The following is a 12,593-nucleotide window of genomic DNA, read 5'->3' as shown; positions in this document are numbered from 1 at the left end:
AAATGAGATGAGCGCCACACCCCATAGTCGCCTTTAAATGGACTTAACCGTCCAGGGGTTCCTGACCTTTTACCTTACCTGCTGGAAACCACAGGAGGGGAGAGCGCTCTTGGGCTCAGATCCTGCTTGTGGGTTTCACACAGGTATCTGGTTGGCCACTGTGGGAACAGTTCCGGTGACTATACAGTCATACCTCGGGTTACAGACGCTTCAGGTTGTGTTTTTTCAGGTTACGGACCACTAAAACCCGGAAGTACCAGAATGGGTTACTTCCGGGTTTCGGCAGTCACGCATGCACAGAAGCGCCGAATTGCAACCCACGTGTGCGCAGATGCGCCACTGCAGGTTGCAAACCCTACGGGTTGTGAACGTCCATCCTGCACAGATCGCGTCTGCAACCTGAGCATCCACTGTATCTAGTATTTATTAAGAATTTAGAATCATAGAATCATAGCATTGTAAAGTTGGAAGGGACCCTGAGAATCATCTGGGGAGACCCAGCCAGATGGGCAGGGTACAAATAATAAGTTGTTGTTGTTGTTGTTGTTAACTGGTTCAACCCCCTGCAACGCAGTGGTCCCGGACGGGGATCGAACCTGCAACCTTGCCGTGATCAGCGCCATGCTCTCAACAACTGACCTATCCTATTTAGTCTGATTCATTTGCAGGTAAAGAAATGCAATTGCAACACACTTCATTATCGGCACCAAGCTCACCCTGCAGCTCCCCACAAATGGCTGATTGGAAGAGGAAAGGGGAAGCTGGGAAGAGGAGGAGAGAGAAGAGCTTAGCCCACCCTCTGCCAGTCTGGTCTCTCTCATTCAAAAAGGAAGGGAAGAGGGAGAGGAGACTCTTCCGAAACACCTGTTCGTTCAGCATCCATCCTGCTTTGCTGGCACAAAGCTGACACAGTTGTCCCGTTATATCCAGCCCTTACTGAGCATCTGTTCTGATTTCTGTGCAAGGGAGGCTTATATGACAATGAGTGTTTGTTCGGCTGTCATCTTGATTTCCTTGCATTGTGCTGACACCGCTTCATAATAAGATTATAAGAACGTAAGGATCCTGTTCTCACAGGGGCCAACAAGAGGCCTGTAGAAAACCCTCAAGCAGGATTCGAACTCAAGGGCCCTCCGCCCTCCTGTGGTCTCCAGCAACTGGGGCTGAAACATCAGAGAAGGATTTCAGTTTAAAGCATTGTAAATTTAAACAGGGAAAACAGGTAGGAAAAAAATGGGACTCCATGTTGCCATCTGGTGGCACAACATCATATCGCACATACTATACAGTAAATCACTTTTTCTTTACCAGTCTAGCTGAGTCTTGGGATTCAGACGCACTGCTGCCTCTAACTGTGGCAATCCATAGCCCTCTCCTCCACGAATCTGCCTCATCCTCTTTTGAAAACCTTCCAGGTTGGTGGCCATCACTGCCTCTTGTGGCAGGTAGTTCCATCGTTTAACTGGGTGCTGCAATAATAAATCGGCCCACTATACCTGAAGGAGCGTCTCCACCCCCATCGTCCAGCCCGGACACTGAGGTCCTCCTCCAAGGGCCTTCTGGCAGTTCCCTCCCTACAAGAAGTGAGGTTACAGGGAACAAGGCAGAGGGCCTTCTCAGTAGTGGCACCCACCCTGTGGAACGCCCTGCCATCAGATGTCAAGGAGATAAACAACTATCTGACTTTTAGAAGACATCTGAAGGCAGCCCTGTTTAGGGAAGTTTTTAATTTGTGATGTTTTATTCTGTTTTTAATCTCTTGGCAGCCGCCCAGAGTGGCTGGGAAACCTAGCCAGATGGGTGGGGTACAAATAATAAATTATTATTATTATTATTATTATTATTATTATTATTATTATTATTTCTTTTACATGCCCTGAATCTTCTAATATTTAGCTTCATTGAGTGTCCAGGAGTTCTGGCATTGTGAGAAAGGTAGGAAAGTTGTTGTTTTTAAATTTTATTTAACATAATTACTACAAAATATAAGCAAAATATTGCAAATACATACATATATATTTCAGATATGCACACACATATAAAAAAGAACAATAAAGGAAAAAGTTAGAAAATAAAAAAGAAAAAGGAATAGGAAAAATAAGGAGAAAAAGAAGAAGAAGAAAAGTTGGAAGAGTTTCTTTCAAATTTATTCTACAAATATCTCAATAATAAAACTCTAGTAAAGGTCCCTGCCCTGTTTTGCCTGTCCACGGATCTAAGCGACTTCCCTGTCCAACATCACAAAGACAGAGAGGGAGACTCTGGGCTGGACAGATACTTCTGAATCTGTCCCAGACTAGACCATATAGAGTCATAATGGAGCGTAACTAAACTCTGGCAATCCCAAGCCAGAAGAAAGGAATTTCCCCCAGAAACACATCTACAGAAGCTGAAACATCAGCAGCTGCACAGCATCACAGCCAACAAGGCACACCAGCGCATGGGCGTCTGTCCTCGTCCCCCAAGAACACCCAATGCTCTTCGCGTAAGAATTGGCCCAAACCACATTTGCACCATGCGCTTAAAGCACCATGGCGCCACTTTGAACAGTTGTGGTTCCCTCTTCTGCATACAGTGGTGCCTCGCAAGACGAAAAGAATCCGTTCTGTGATTCTCTTCGTCTAGCGGTTTTTTCGTCTTGCGAAGCAAGCCCATTGACGGATTAGCGGCTTAGCGCTATTAGCGGCTTATCGGATCAGCTGATAAGCGGCTTAGCAGCTTAGAAAAAGGGGGAGGGGAAAAAACCCCGCAGGAACTCGCAAGACACTGTCGTCTTGCGAAGCAAGCCCATAGGAAATTTGTTTTGCGAAGCACCTCCAAAACGGAAAACTCTTTCGTCTAGCGAGTTTTCCGTCTTGCGAGGCATTTGTCTTGCGGGGCGCCCACTGTATTGGGAGCTGTGGTTTCCTAAGGGTGCTAAGAGTTGAGAAGAGACCCCCAGAGAACTAGAGTTCCCAGAACTCCCTGGGAAAAGGGGGTTGATTGTTAAAACGCTCTGGGAACCGGCACCCTTAACAAACTACAGCTCCCAAAGGAACATAAGAGAAGCTGCTGGATCAGGCCAGTTTGCCCATCTAGTCCAGGATCCTGTTCTCATAATGGCCAGGCAAATGAGCCCCATTACCTTTCTACCTTACCTGCCTGCAGGAAACCCACAAGCAGGATTCGGCCACAAGAGCACTCTGCAAATCTGTGATTTCCAGGAACTGGTGTTTGGAAGCATCACTGCCTCATGGCTAATAGCTATCTTCCAGATTCTGCTTAAAGTGATAATGTTGTACTTTAGATGAACTGTGTGAATGTGCCAAGTGTTAGAAACTCAGATATGTCAGCTAGGCACTGAGCGACTCTTTAAACCAGGATTACAGCTGCAAAAACTGAATGCCCAGTTGCCAGTTTGGGGCCAGGCAGCTTGAAAGTCGTATTTTTCAGTACAGTGGTGCCTCGCAAGACGAAAAGAATCCGTTCTGTGATTCTCTTCGTCTAGTGGTTTTTTCGTCTTGCGAAGCAAGCCCATTGAGGGATTAGCGGATTAGCGCTATTAGCGGCTTTTAGCGGCTTATCGGATCAGCTGATAAGCGGCTTAGCGGCTTAGAAAAAGGGGGGAAGGGGGGGAAACGCAGGAACTCGCAATACATTTTCGTCTTGCGAAGCAAGCCCATAGGAGATTCGTTTTGCGAAGCACCTCCAAAACAGAAAACTCTTTCGTCTAGCAAGTTTTCCGTCTTGCGAGGCATTTGTCTTGCGGGGCACCACTGTACAGTCATATCTCATGTTACGTTTGCTTCATGTTGCGTTTTTTCAGGTTGTGTCCCGTGGCGACCCAAAAGTACCGGAAAGGGTTACTTCCAAGTTTTGCCGCTCACGCATGCGCAGAAGCTCCAAATATCGCCGTGCACCTGCACAGGTTGCGGGCTTTTCATTTTGGAATGGGCCTCCGGAACGGATCCCATTCACAACCAGGGGTACCACTATACAACTTTTTGCTTCCCGAAAATTAATTGTGATTGTGCAGATAAAATATAACGGATAGAATTCTGCAGGATGTGTTGCTAGTGTATGAAAACAGTCAAGATCCAAGGATCCCCAGGCATGCGTCTCCAGATGGTGGAGACGTCGGGTGCCATCCTGACACCCGGGCATCCTCACTTGGTCACAAGAGGTTAATAGCCAGGTGCAAACTGCGGCCAACACCTGGTGAATTTCTAACGCTGAATGTGCCCCTGGTGTTTTCCCTCTTTGGGCAAATCCTTCCTCCAAGCTGTGCCACTGACAAATCCTTATACAAAATGGAACTCTGGAGAACCACTATCCAAAATCCCAAGGAAGGGGAGAGTGCTACTGGACTCAGGGTCTGTTTGTGGGCTTCCCATTGTGGTACCCCCTTGATCACTGTAAGAACACTGTGTCCAGGGCAGCTGACTGCCAGCTCCATCTGGTACGCAAGGTGAGACCCTACCTGCCACAGACTGTCTCGCCAGAGTGGTGCATGCTCTGGTTATCTCCCGCTTGGACTACTGCAATGCGCTCTATGTGGGGCTACCTTTGAAGGTGACCCAGAAACTGCAACTAATCCAGAATGCAGCAGCTAGACTGGGCGTAGCTGCCAAGACCATATAACACCTGTCCTTATATTGGCCCGCAGTATGTTTCCAGGCACAATTCAAAGTGTTGGTGCTGACCTTTAAAGCCCTAAATGGCCTCAGTCCTGTATACCTGAAGGAGTGTCTCCACCCCCATCGTTCTGCCCAGACACTGAGGTCCAGCGCTGAGGGCCTTCTGGCGGTTCCCTCTCTGCAAGAAGTGAGGTTACAGGGAACCAGGAAGAGGGCCTTCTCAGTGGTGGTGCCCGTCCTGTGGAACACCCTCCCATCTGATGTCAAGGAAATAAACAACTATCTGACTTTTAGAAGGCATCTGAAGGCAGCCCTGTACAGGGAAGTTTTTAATGTTTGATGTTTTATCGTGTTTTTAATATTCTATTGGGAACCGCCCAGAGTGGCTGGGGAGGCTCATCCAGATGGACAGGGTATAAGTAATAAGTTGTTGTTGTTGTTGTTGTTGTTGTTGTAACACACAGCTGGACTAGAATGACCCCCTTTGGCCTCATCCAGCAGCCAAGCTTTTCTCTGATTCTTATGCACCACCTTTTGCCATCATTCAAGCCACCCAATCTGCCAACGGGCACAGAGAGGTAACCAATTCTCCAATGCACCTCCGAGTGGAGGGGCTCCCCAGACGAACTGAAGATTGCACCCTCCCTACCAGCAATGAATCATGGAGCTACTCCTAATTCAGGAGCACATAGGAGTGTGGGTACATTTCAAAGCTGCCAACTAGAATTGCCAAAGTTTTGCCTAAACTCTTAAAACACGGCACCCAAACTTGAAGCCTGGTGGTGAATGGGACTGATCCTGCACACTGGTAATTTGGGGTGTAATTCCTTCCTGCTCACTGTTCGTAGTGCCCAGATACAGAGGTGGGGGCCTCCAGCAAGTGAAGATCTCTCTCCAAACCCAGAAATAGCCCTTCACCAGATCCATCTGGATAGTTAGCCTTGGTGAAGACTTGACGTTTCCATCCCCAAAAAAGTTTTTGAGTTTCTGCTGAAATGAGGCTGCATTTTAACATTGTATTTTAATCTTGTTTTTAAAGTTGTATTTCAATCAATTGTTTTATATCTGCTGTTAGCCGCCCTGAGCCCGGTCTTGGCTGGGGAGGGTGGGGTATAAATAAAATTTATTATTATTATTTATTATTATTATCTGCACCCAGCATCTCCTAAGAGCCACACCTTGAGCTCTCTCTCCTCTCGCCCTCCAGGTATCAACGTGAGTGGCCCCCACCCCATTAGCCAGGAACACTCTCCCTACAGAAGCCAGGGGTCTCTCTGCCCCCTCTCTCCAAAAACAACCAGACCTGTTAAGCCTTCCTCCTGTGCTCACATTCACCCCAAAGAGCTCCTATCCGTCCAAACTCAGATGTCGGGGTGAGGGGTGCCTATTCACCCCAAATCCCTCAACCTCACACCCCACCCCCGACACAAAACGAAACAAAACAAGAGCGAAGACCTGTTTCCATGCCCAGCCAGGAAGACTCACCCTTCACAGCCAACACCCCGGGGGGGGGAAAACCCACATGCCCAAAATATCCCTTAATATGACGGATCCATAATCCCAACGCGCAACGGCAGCGTGGAAGCTCGTTCTTTCGCCCCCTCCCAGATGCCAGGGTGAGAGGCACCCGCTCCCCACAACCAGAAATCTCTCTGCTCTCTTGTTTCTCCTCCAACCTCGGCTAAGCGCTGCCCTTTTAAGCCACCAGCGCCTGCTAACCTCCTCCTACTGCGGAGACAACCGGCTGAAATCCCCTCTTTCTTTAACCGGGGAGGGGAAGGAAGAGGGGGAAGCCCCATACTAACCCCCCAACCCAGCCACCAGCTGTTCTTTTTACCGTGCACTTTGGAGATGTCAGCGTCGCTGGAGAGAAGCAGCAGCAGAGGGAGGGTGGAGAGAAAGCGCTGCCCGCTGAGAAGACCCCGGAGCGCCCCGCGCGCCCAGCTCCCTCTCTGCGCTCCCGTCTCCATGCCAGACGGCTCCCCGGTCCGTCTCCTTCGAGCCTCTCCTGCCCTCTCAACTCTCTTCCTCTCCTTCCCTCCGCTCAGTCATCACATCCCTCTCTCTGCTGCCCTCTCGCTCCCCTCTTCCCCTCCTGCAGAAGCCTCTCTCTCTCTCTCTCTTGCGCGCGCGCGCTCTGGTTTGGTCTCTCCAGCTCGGAGTTCCTTGGCTGCCGACTCTAATGAGAACCACATGGGCTGGGAAGAGCCCACCTCGCTTGGAGGAGCCCTCCTCCTCCTCCTCCTCCTCCTCCTCCTCCTCCTCTCCTGCCCCAACAACCCCACCCTGCAAGGAGATCTCAGCTCCGGGATCCTTTCTCTCCCTTGCAGACGCAGGCGTGCGCTTTCCAAGAACGCGCGCATGTCCAGGCGCACGCAGGCAACACCCTGCTCCCGAGAAGCCCGACGCGCCCCGGCGATCTTGGCAGGACAAAAGTTCAAAGCGAAGGTGGCCAAAGCTCTTGGATAGAGACAGGCAGCTGTTGCAAAGCGCGGAGAGCTCTGGCGCAGCCCCAGAAGCAGCTGCGAAACGCCGGGTCTCAGGGCCCGCACCCACACATGCCCCAAGGCCCGACATATTTAGCAAATCAATAGGCTGCTTGTTTCTCCTGTTCCGTTTTGTTTTTGAACTCCTTCGTGCAGAGTGGCGTTAAGGGGCCCGCGTGAGGATGGTTGTTTGTGCAGCTCTGCCACTACAAAGCCCATGATCCAGCGCCAGCACAACCGAAACATAATAAAAACCCACCCTCTGAGCTCGCACAGAGTTCTTTTCTCTCGTCTGGTCCCCAGCTAGCAGAAGGACAAGGCTTCAGGAATAAACTAAGCCAGCATTTGTCATCCTCCCCCTGCAAAAAAACCCACATTCCTAAGTTTACATTTTGGACACAGTTCAATATAAAGCAAAACTCCGTTCAATGTCTCTGGGACTGAATGGGCTTAAGCATGCCTAATTCTGCTTTTTGTATTTAAAGTTTGCACTTGGTATAATTGAATGAGTTTTTCTTGCCACCCTAAGCAACAAAGAAGGGAAGTAAAATCAAGCTTAGCTCTATTTATTGCGTGTATATTGCACCTTTCTCCAAGAATCTCAAGGTGTCTTGTGTGGTTTTCTCCCCACCCTCATTTAATCCACAGAACACCCCTGCAAGGTAGAGTTGGATTAGAGACATTGATTGTTGCATGGTCACCCAGTGAACTTACCGTAATGGCCAAGCAGGGATTTGAAACCTGTTCTCCTAGGCCAGGGGTCAGCAAACCTTTTCAGCTGTCCACTGTCCCTCAGACCTTGTGGGGGGCCAGACTATATGTTGGGGGGGGGAATGAACAAATTCAGACCTTGTGGGGGGCCTGATTATATTTTTTTTGGGGGGTGAACAAATTCCTATGCCCCATAAATAACCCAGAGATGCATTCTAAATAAAAGGGCAAATTCTACTTATGTAAAAACAAACTGATTCCTGGACCGTCCGCGGGCCGGATTTAGAAGGTGATTGGGCTGGATCCGGCCCCTGGGTCTTAGTTTGCCTACCCATATCCTTGGCAGTGGTTAGAGCAGGCATAGGCAAACTCGGCCCTCCAGATGTTTTGAAACTACGATTCCCATCATCCCAGACCACTGGTCCTGTTAGCTGGGGATGGTGGGAGTTGTAGTCCCAAAACATCTGGAGGGCCACGTTTGCCTATGCCTGGGTTAGAGCATCACCATGACACCATACTGCCACTTATAAAACCAGATGTAATAAACTGATACATTTAACCTAATAAGCTGATACAGACTCTCATAAGAGGCTGTTCTTCCTTGGAGGTATTTAAGCAGAGACCGGATGGCCAACTTTCACGTACAGTTGTACCTTGGTTATAGAATCATAGAATCCTAGAGTTGGAAGAGACCACAAGGGCCATCGAGTCCAACCCCCTGCCAAGCAGGAAACACCATCAGAGCACTCCTGACATATGGTTGTCAAGCCTCTGCTTAAAGACCTCCAAAGTAGGAGACTCCACCACACTCCTTGGCAGCAAATTCCACTGTCCAACAGCTCTTACTGTCAGGAAGTTCTTCCTAATGTTTAGGTGGAATCTTCTTTCTTGTAGTTTGGATCCATTGCTCCGTGTCCGCTTCTCTGGAGCAGCAGAAAACAACCTTTCTCCCTCCTCTATGTGACATCCTTTTATATATTTGAACATGGCTATCATATCACCCCTTAACCTCCTCTTCTCCAGGCTAAACATGCCCAGCTCCCTTAGCCGTTCCTCATAAGGCATCGTTTCCAGGCCTTTGACCATTTTGGTTGCCCTCCTCTGGACACGTTCCAGTTTGTCAGTGTCCTTCTTGAACTGTGGTGCCCAGAACTGGACACAGTACTCCAGGTGAGGTCTGACCAGAGCAGAATACAGTGGCACTATTACTTCCCTTGATCTAGATGCTATACTCCTATTGATGCAGCCCAGAATTGCATTGGCTTTTTTAGCTGCCGCGTCACACTGTTGGCTCATGTCAAATTTGTGGTCAAAACACGTTTCGGGAGTTCTGTTCGACTCCTGGAGACGTTTGAAAACCAAGGTGTGGCTATCCTGCAGCCATTCGGAAGCCACGCCAGACGTTCGGCTTCCAAAAATCGTTTGAAAACTGGAACACTCACGAGTTTCAATCGTTCAAGAGCCAAATTGTTTGGGAGCCGAGGGGTTTGAGATCCAAGGTACGACTGTATGATTTAGTTGAGATTTCTGAGATTGCAGCGGGTTGGACTAGATGACCCTTGGGGGTCCCTTCCAACTCTACAATTCTGTGATTCTATCCTGCTTTTTATAAACATGAGGCCACATCCACACCATAAATTTCAAGCAGTCTTAAACACCGCTTTTAACACCCGTGTGTGTTCCCTCAAAGAATCATGGGAACTGTAGTTTGTTAGGGTGCAGCCGTGTGAGGGGCCTCCGAAGGACACTTTGCCTCCTTAGCAAACTACAGTTCCCATGATGCTTTGAGGGAAGCCATGACACTCAAAAAAGCCATGACTTTAAATGCTTGGTGTGAGTGTGGCCCTGATGGGTTACTGGTAAAACAACAGGATTTTTAAATTAAAAAACACAAGCTAATAAAATCATTAAACTTTCCAGAGCTGAAGATGTTTTTGTTCTCTCAGGCTTTCCCAGCTGGGTAAATGGGTCTTCATGACAAATATCCGCTTGTTAGCGTTTCAGTTTTGCTTCTGGTGTATTGCTTGTTTGTTTATGTGTGTGTACTTAACAGTTTTTAATTATCTCATGTACAAATCACCTTGAAACAGTCGTTTAGAAGGTAAATATTATTACTAATATTATTACAGGTAATGCTTTATTATTATTACCACTAAATAAATATTATTGTGAAGTAAAAATATGATTACTAAGGATGCCTTATTATTACTACTAACAACATTGCAATGCCTCACTTTTTGCTCTTTCTCTGTTGTGGGGAAAGGTTTGACTGCGTGAGCTTTGAACTCAGCACTGGCCTTCTCCCCGGAAAAGATTTAGAGCAGAATTTAAACCGAAATTCGGTGTTCCCTCGCTTCCTCATTCTCGTTCCACTGGGTTTTCTGACGATGTGCTTCAGCTCCAAAGCTTTCGCGAACGAGCATCGTGGATCCTTGCAATATCCTTATTCTTGCAATGCCGTTTGGACCTTCCCATGCCGATTCGCCTCCTTTTCCCACGATCATTTAACCTTCGGGAGGCAAGACCTTTTTGCTTCTCATGCTGTCTTAACCCTCGCTCTACTGCAGCCCTGAACGGAAAGCGTAAGGCATCAAGTGTTCAGGCCGACGAAGAACCAGTAATAGGGACTGGTCCATGGGGGCAAGGGGGGCACTGCCTTACCAACCCCCATCTGCCCACAGCCAGTCCCCACCTGCCTGCCTTCCTCCCTAAAACCAGCCAGGGTAGGGCTCTGCCCATCACTGGCCCCTGCTCTACTTATTGCTGGCCTCCAAGCCTTCTGCCCTAGTAGTCTCTATGGGTACCAGCCACAGTCGTTAAGACTACAAATCCCATGGTGCTGTGTGGCTGCACTACAAACATGCCTGCACACAGAGACATTAAATAAGTTGGCGTTCTTGTTATTAAACGCACCAAGAAAAAAGCACACCAAGAACTCCGGCCAATGTAAGTTTCAGTAGTGGGAGTGGTCCCTTTTCGCAAATCAAGAGTCAACTGTAACAAAACACCCCAGAGGACAGGATCACACTTCAAAACGACCTTGACAGATTAGAGAACTGGGCAAAAACAAACAAGATGAATTTTAACAGGGAGAAATGTAAAGTATTGCACTTGGGCAAAAAAAATGAGAGGCACAAATACAAGATGGGTGACACCTGGCTTGAGAGCAGTACATGTGAAAAGGATCTAGGAGTCTTGGTTGACCACAAACTTGACATGAGCCAACAGTGTGACGCGGCAGCTAAAAAAGCCAATGCAATTCTGGGCTGCATCAATAGGAGTATAGCATCTAGATCAAGGGAAGTAATAGTGCCACTGTATTCTGCTCTGGTCAGACCACACCTGGAGTACTGTGTCCAGTTCTGGGCACCACAATTCAAGAAGGACACTGACAAACTGGAACGTGTCCAGAGGAGGGCAACCAAAATGGTCAAAGGCCTGGAAACGATGCCTTATGAGGAATGGCTAAGGGAGCTGGGCATGTTTAGCCTGGAGAAGAGGAGGTTAAGGGGTGATATGATAGCCATGTTCCAATATATAAAAGGATGTCACATAGAGGAGGGAGAAAGGTTGTTTTCTGCTGCTCCAGAGAAGCGGACACGGAGCAATGGATCCAAACTACAAGAAAGAAGATTCCACCTAAACATTAGGAAGAACTTCCTGACAGTAAGAGCTGTTCGACAGTGGAATTTGCTGCCAAGGAGTGTGGTGGAGTCTCCTACTTTGGAGGTCTTTAAGCAGAGGCTTGACAACCATATGTCAGGAGTGCTCTGATGGTGTTTCCTGCTTGGCAGGGGGTTGGACTCGATGGCCCTTGTGGTCTCTTCCAACTCTATGATTCTATGATTCTATTCTATGAAAAACTAATCCATTCAAAAGTGTGTATTCTGACAAGGATTACAAACTCAAATAGAGATTACAAACTCTAACAGAGATTGCAAACTCATGAGAATATGTATAACACAATAATTTGTTACAGAATTAGAAATAAGAGTTAGAAATCACTAACATGATCTTTACCCATAAACTCTTATTTCTAATTCTGTAACGAATTAGCTCAGTTTCATCAGCAACTGGGACTCATCTGCTCTTCCCTGCCCTGAAGTAGCAACAGGCTGGGGAAAACAATGGCCACAAAATGTGCAAGATTGGGGGGTTGGGGGGGGAGAGTTATGAACATGTATTCTTCCAGTTCCCCCTCCAAAGCAGACCAGGGCATAGATGCTCAAAATTACATTTCTCCTTAGAAAGGGTCTGCATATGCCTATTGCCATGTATAAAAAGGTAAAGGGACCCCTGACCATTAGGTCCAGTTGTGGCCGACTCTGGGGTTGTGGCGCTCATCTCACATTATTGACAGAGGGAGCCGGCGTACAGCTTCCGGGTCATGTGCCGAGCATGACTAAGCCGCTTCTGGCGAACCAGAGCAGTGCACGGAAACGCCGTTTACCTTCCCGCCAGAGCAGTACCTATTTATCTACTTGCACTTTGAGGTGCTTTCAAACTGCTAGGTGGACAGGAGCAGGGACTGAGTAACGGGAGCTCACTCCGTTGTGGGGATTCAAACCGCTGACCTTCTGATCGGCAAGCAAGCCCTAGGCTCAGTGGTTTAGACCGCAGCGCCACCCGCACCCTCATCATGGCTTTATGAAGGGGCAAAAACATAAATTCCAGGAGTTTTGCTTTCTGAAGGGAAACCTACTGATTCCTCAGTAGGTTTCAGCACCCTCAGAAAAAGCAATTCCTGGGGTACATTGGGGGTAAATGAGGAAAGCAACAG

The 12,593-nt window shown here is 48.1% G+C and overlaps 1 protein-coding gene across 2 annotated transcripts in view; it reads right to left on the bottom strand.

Annotated features, from left to right (window-relative positions):
- ADAM33 (ADAM metallopeptidase domain 33) overlaps positions 1-6,821 on the bottom strand; it is a 105,532-nt gene extending 98,711 nt beyond the window's left edge. For both annotated transcript variants that reach the window (XM_082236364.1, XM_082236365.1), the window contains exon 1: positions 6,454-6,821. In XM_082236364.1, the coding sequence (XP_082092490.1) occupies positions 6,454-6,586 (133 nt within the window). In that variant the 5' untranslated portion in view covers positions 6,587-6,821. The remainder of the gene's footprint in view (positions 1-6,453) is intronic.
- Between the last annotated feature and the right edge of the window lie 5,772 nt (positions 6,822-12,593).

The sequence above is a fragment of the Podarcis vaucheri genome, assembly GCF_965113315.1.
Source record: "Podarcis vaucheri genome assembly, chromosome: 9".
NCBI lineage: Eukaryota > Metazoa > Chordata > Lepidosauria > Squamata > Lacertidae > Podarcis > Podarcis vaucheri.
The sequence above is the reverse complement of the archived record's forward strand: the minus strand, read 5'-3'. Positions and strand labels throughout refer to the sequence as shown.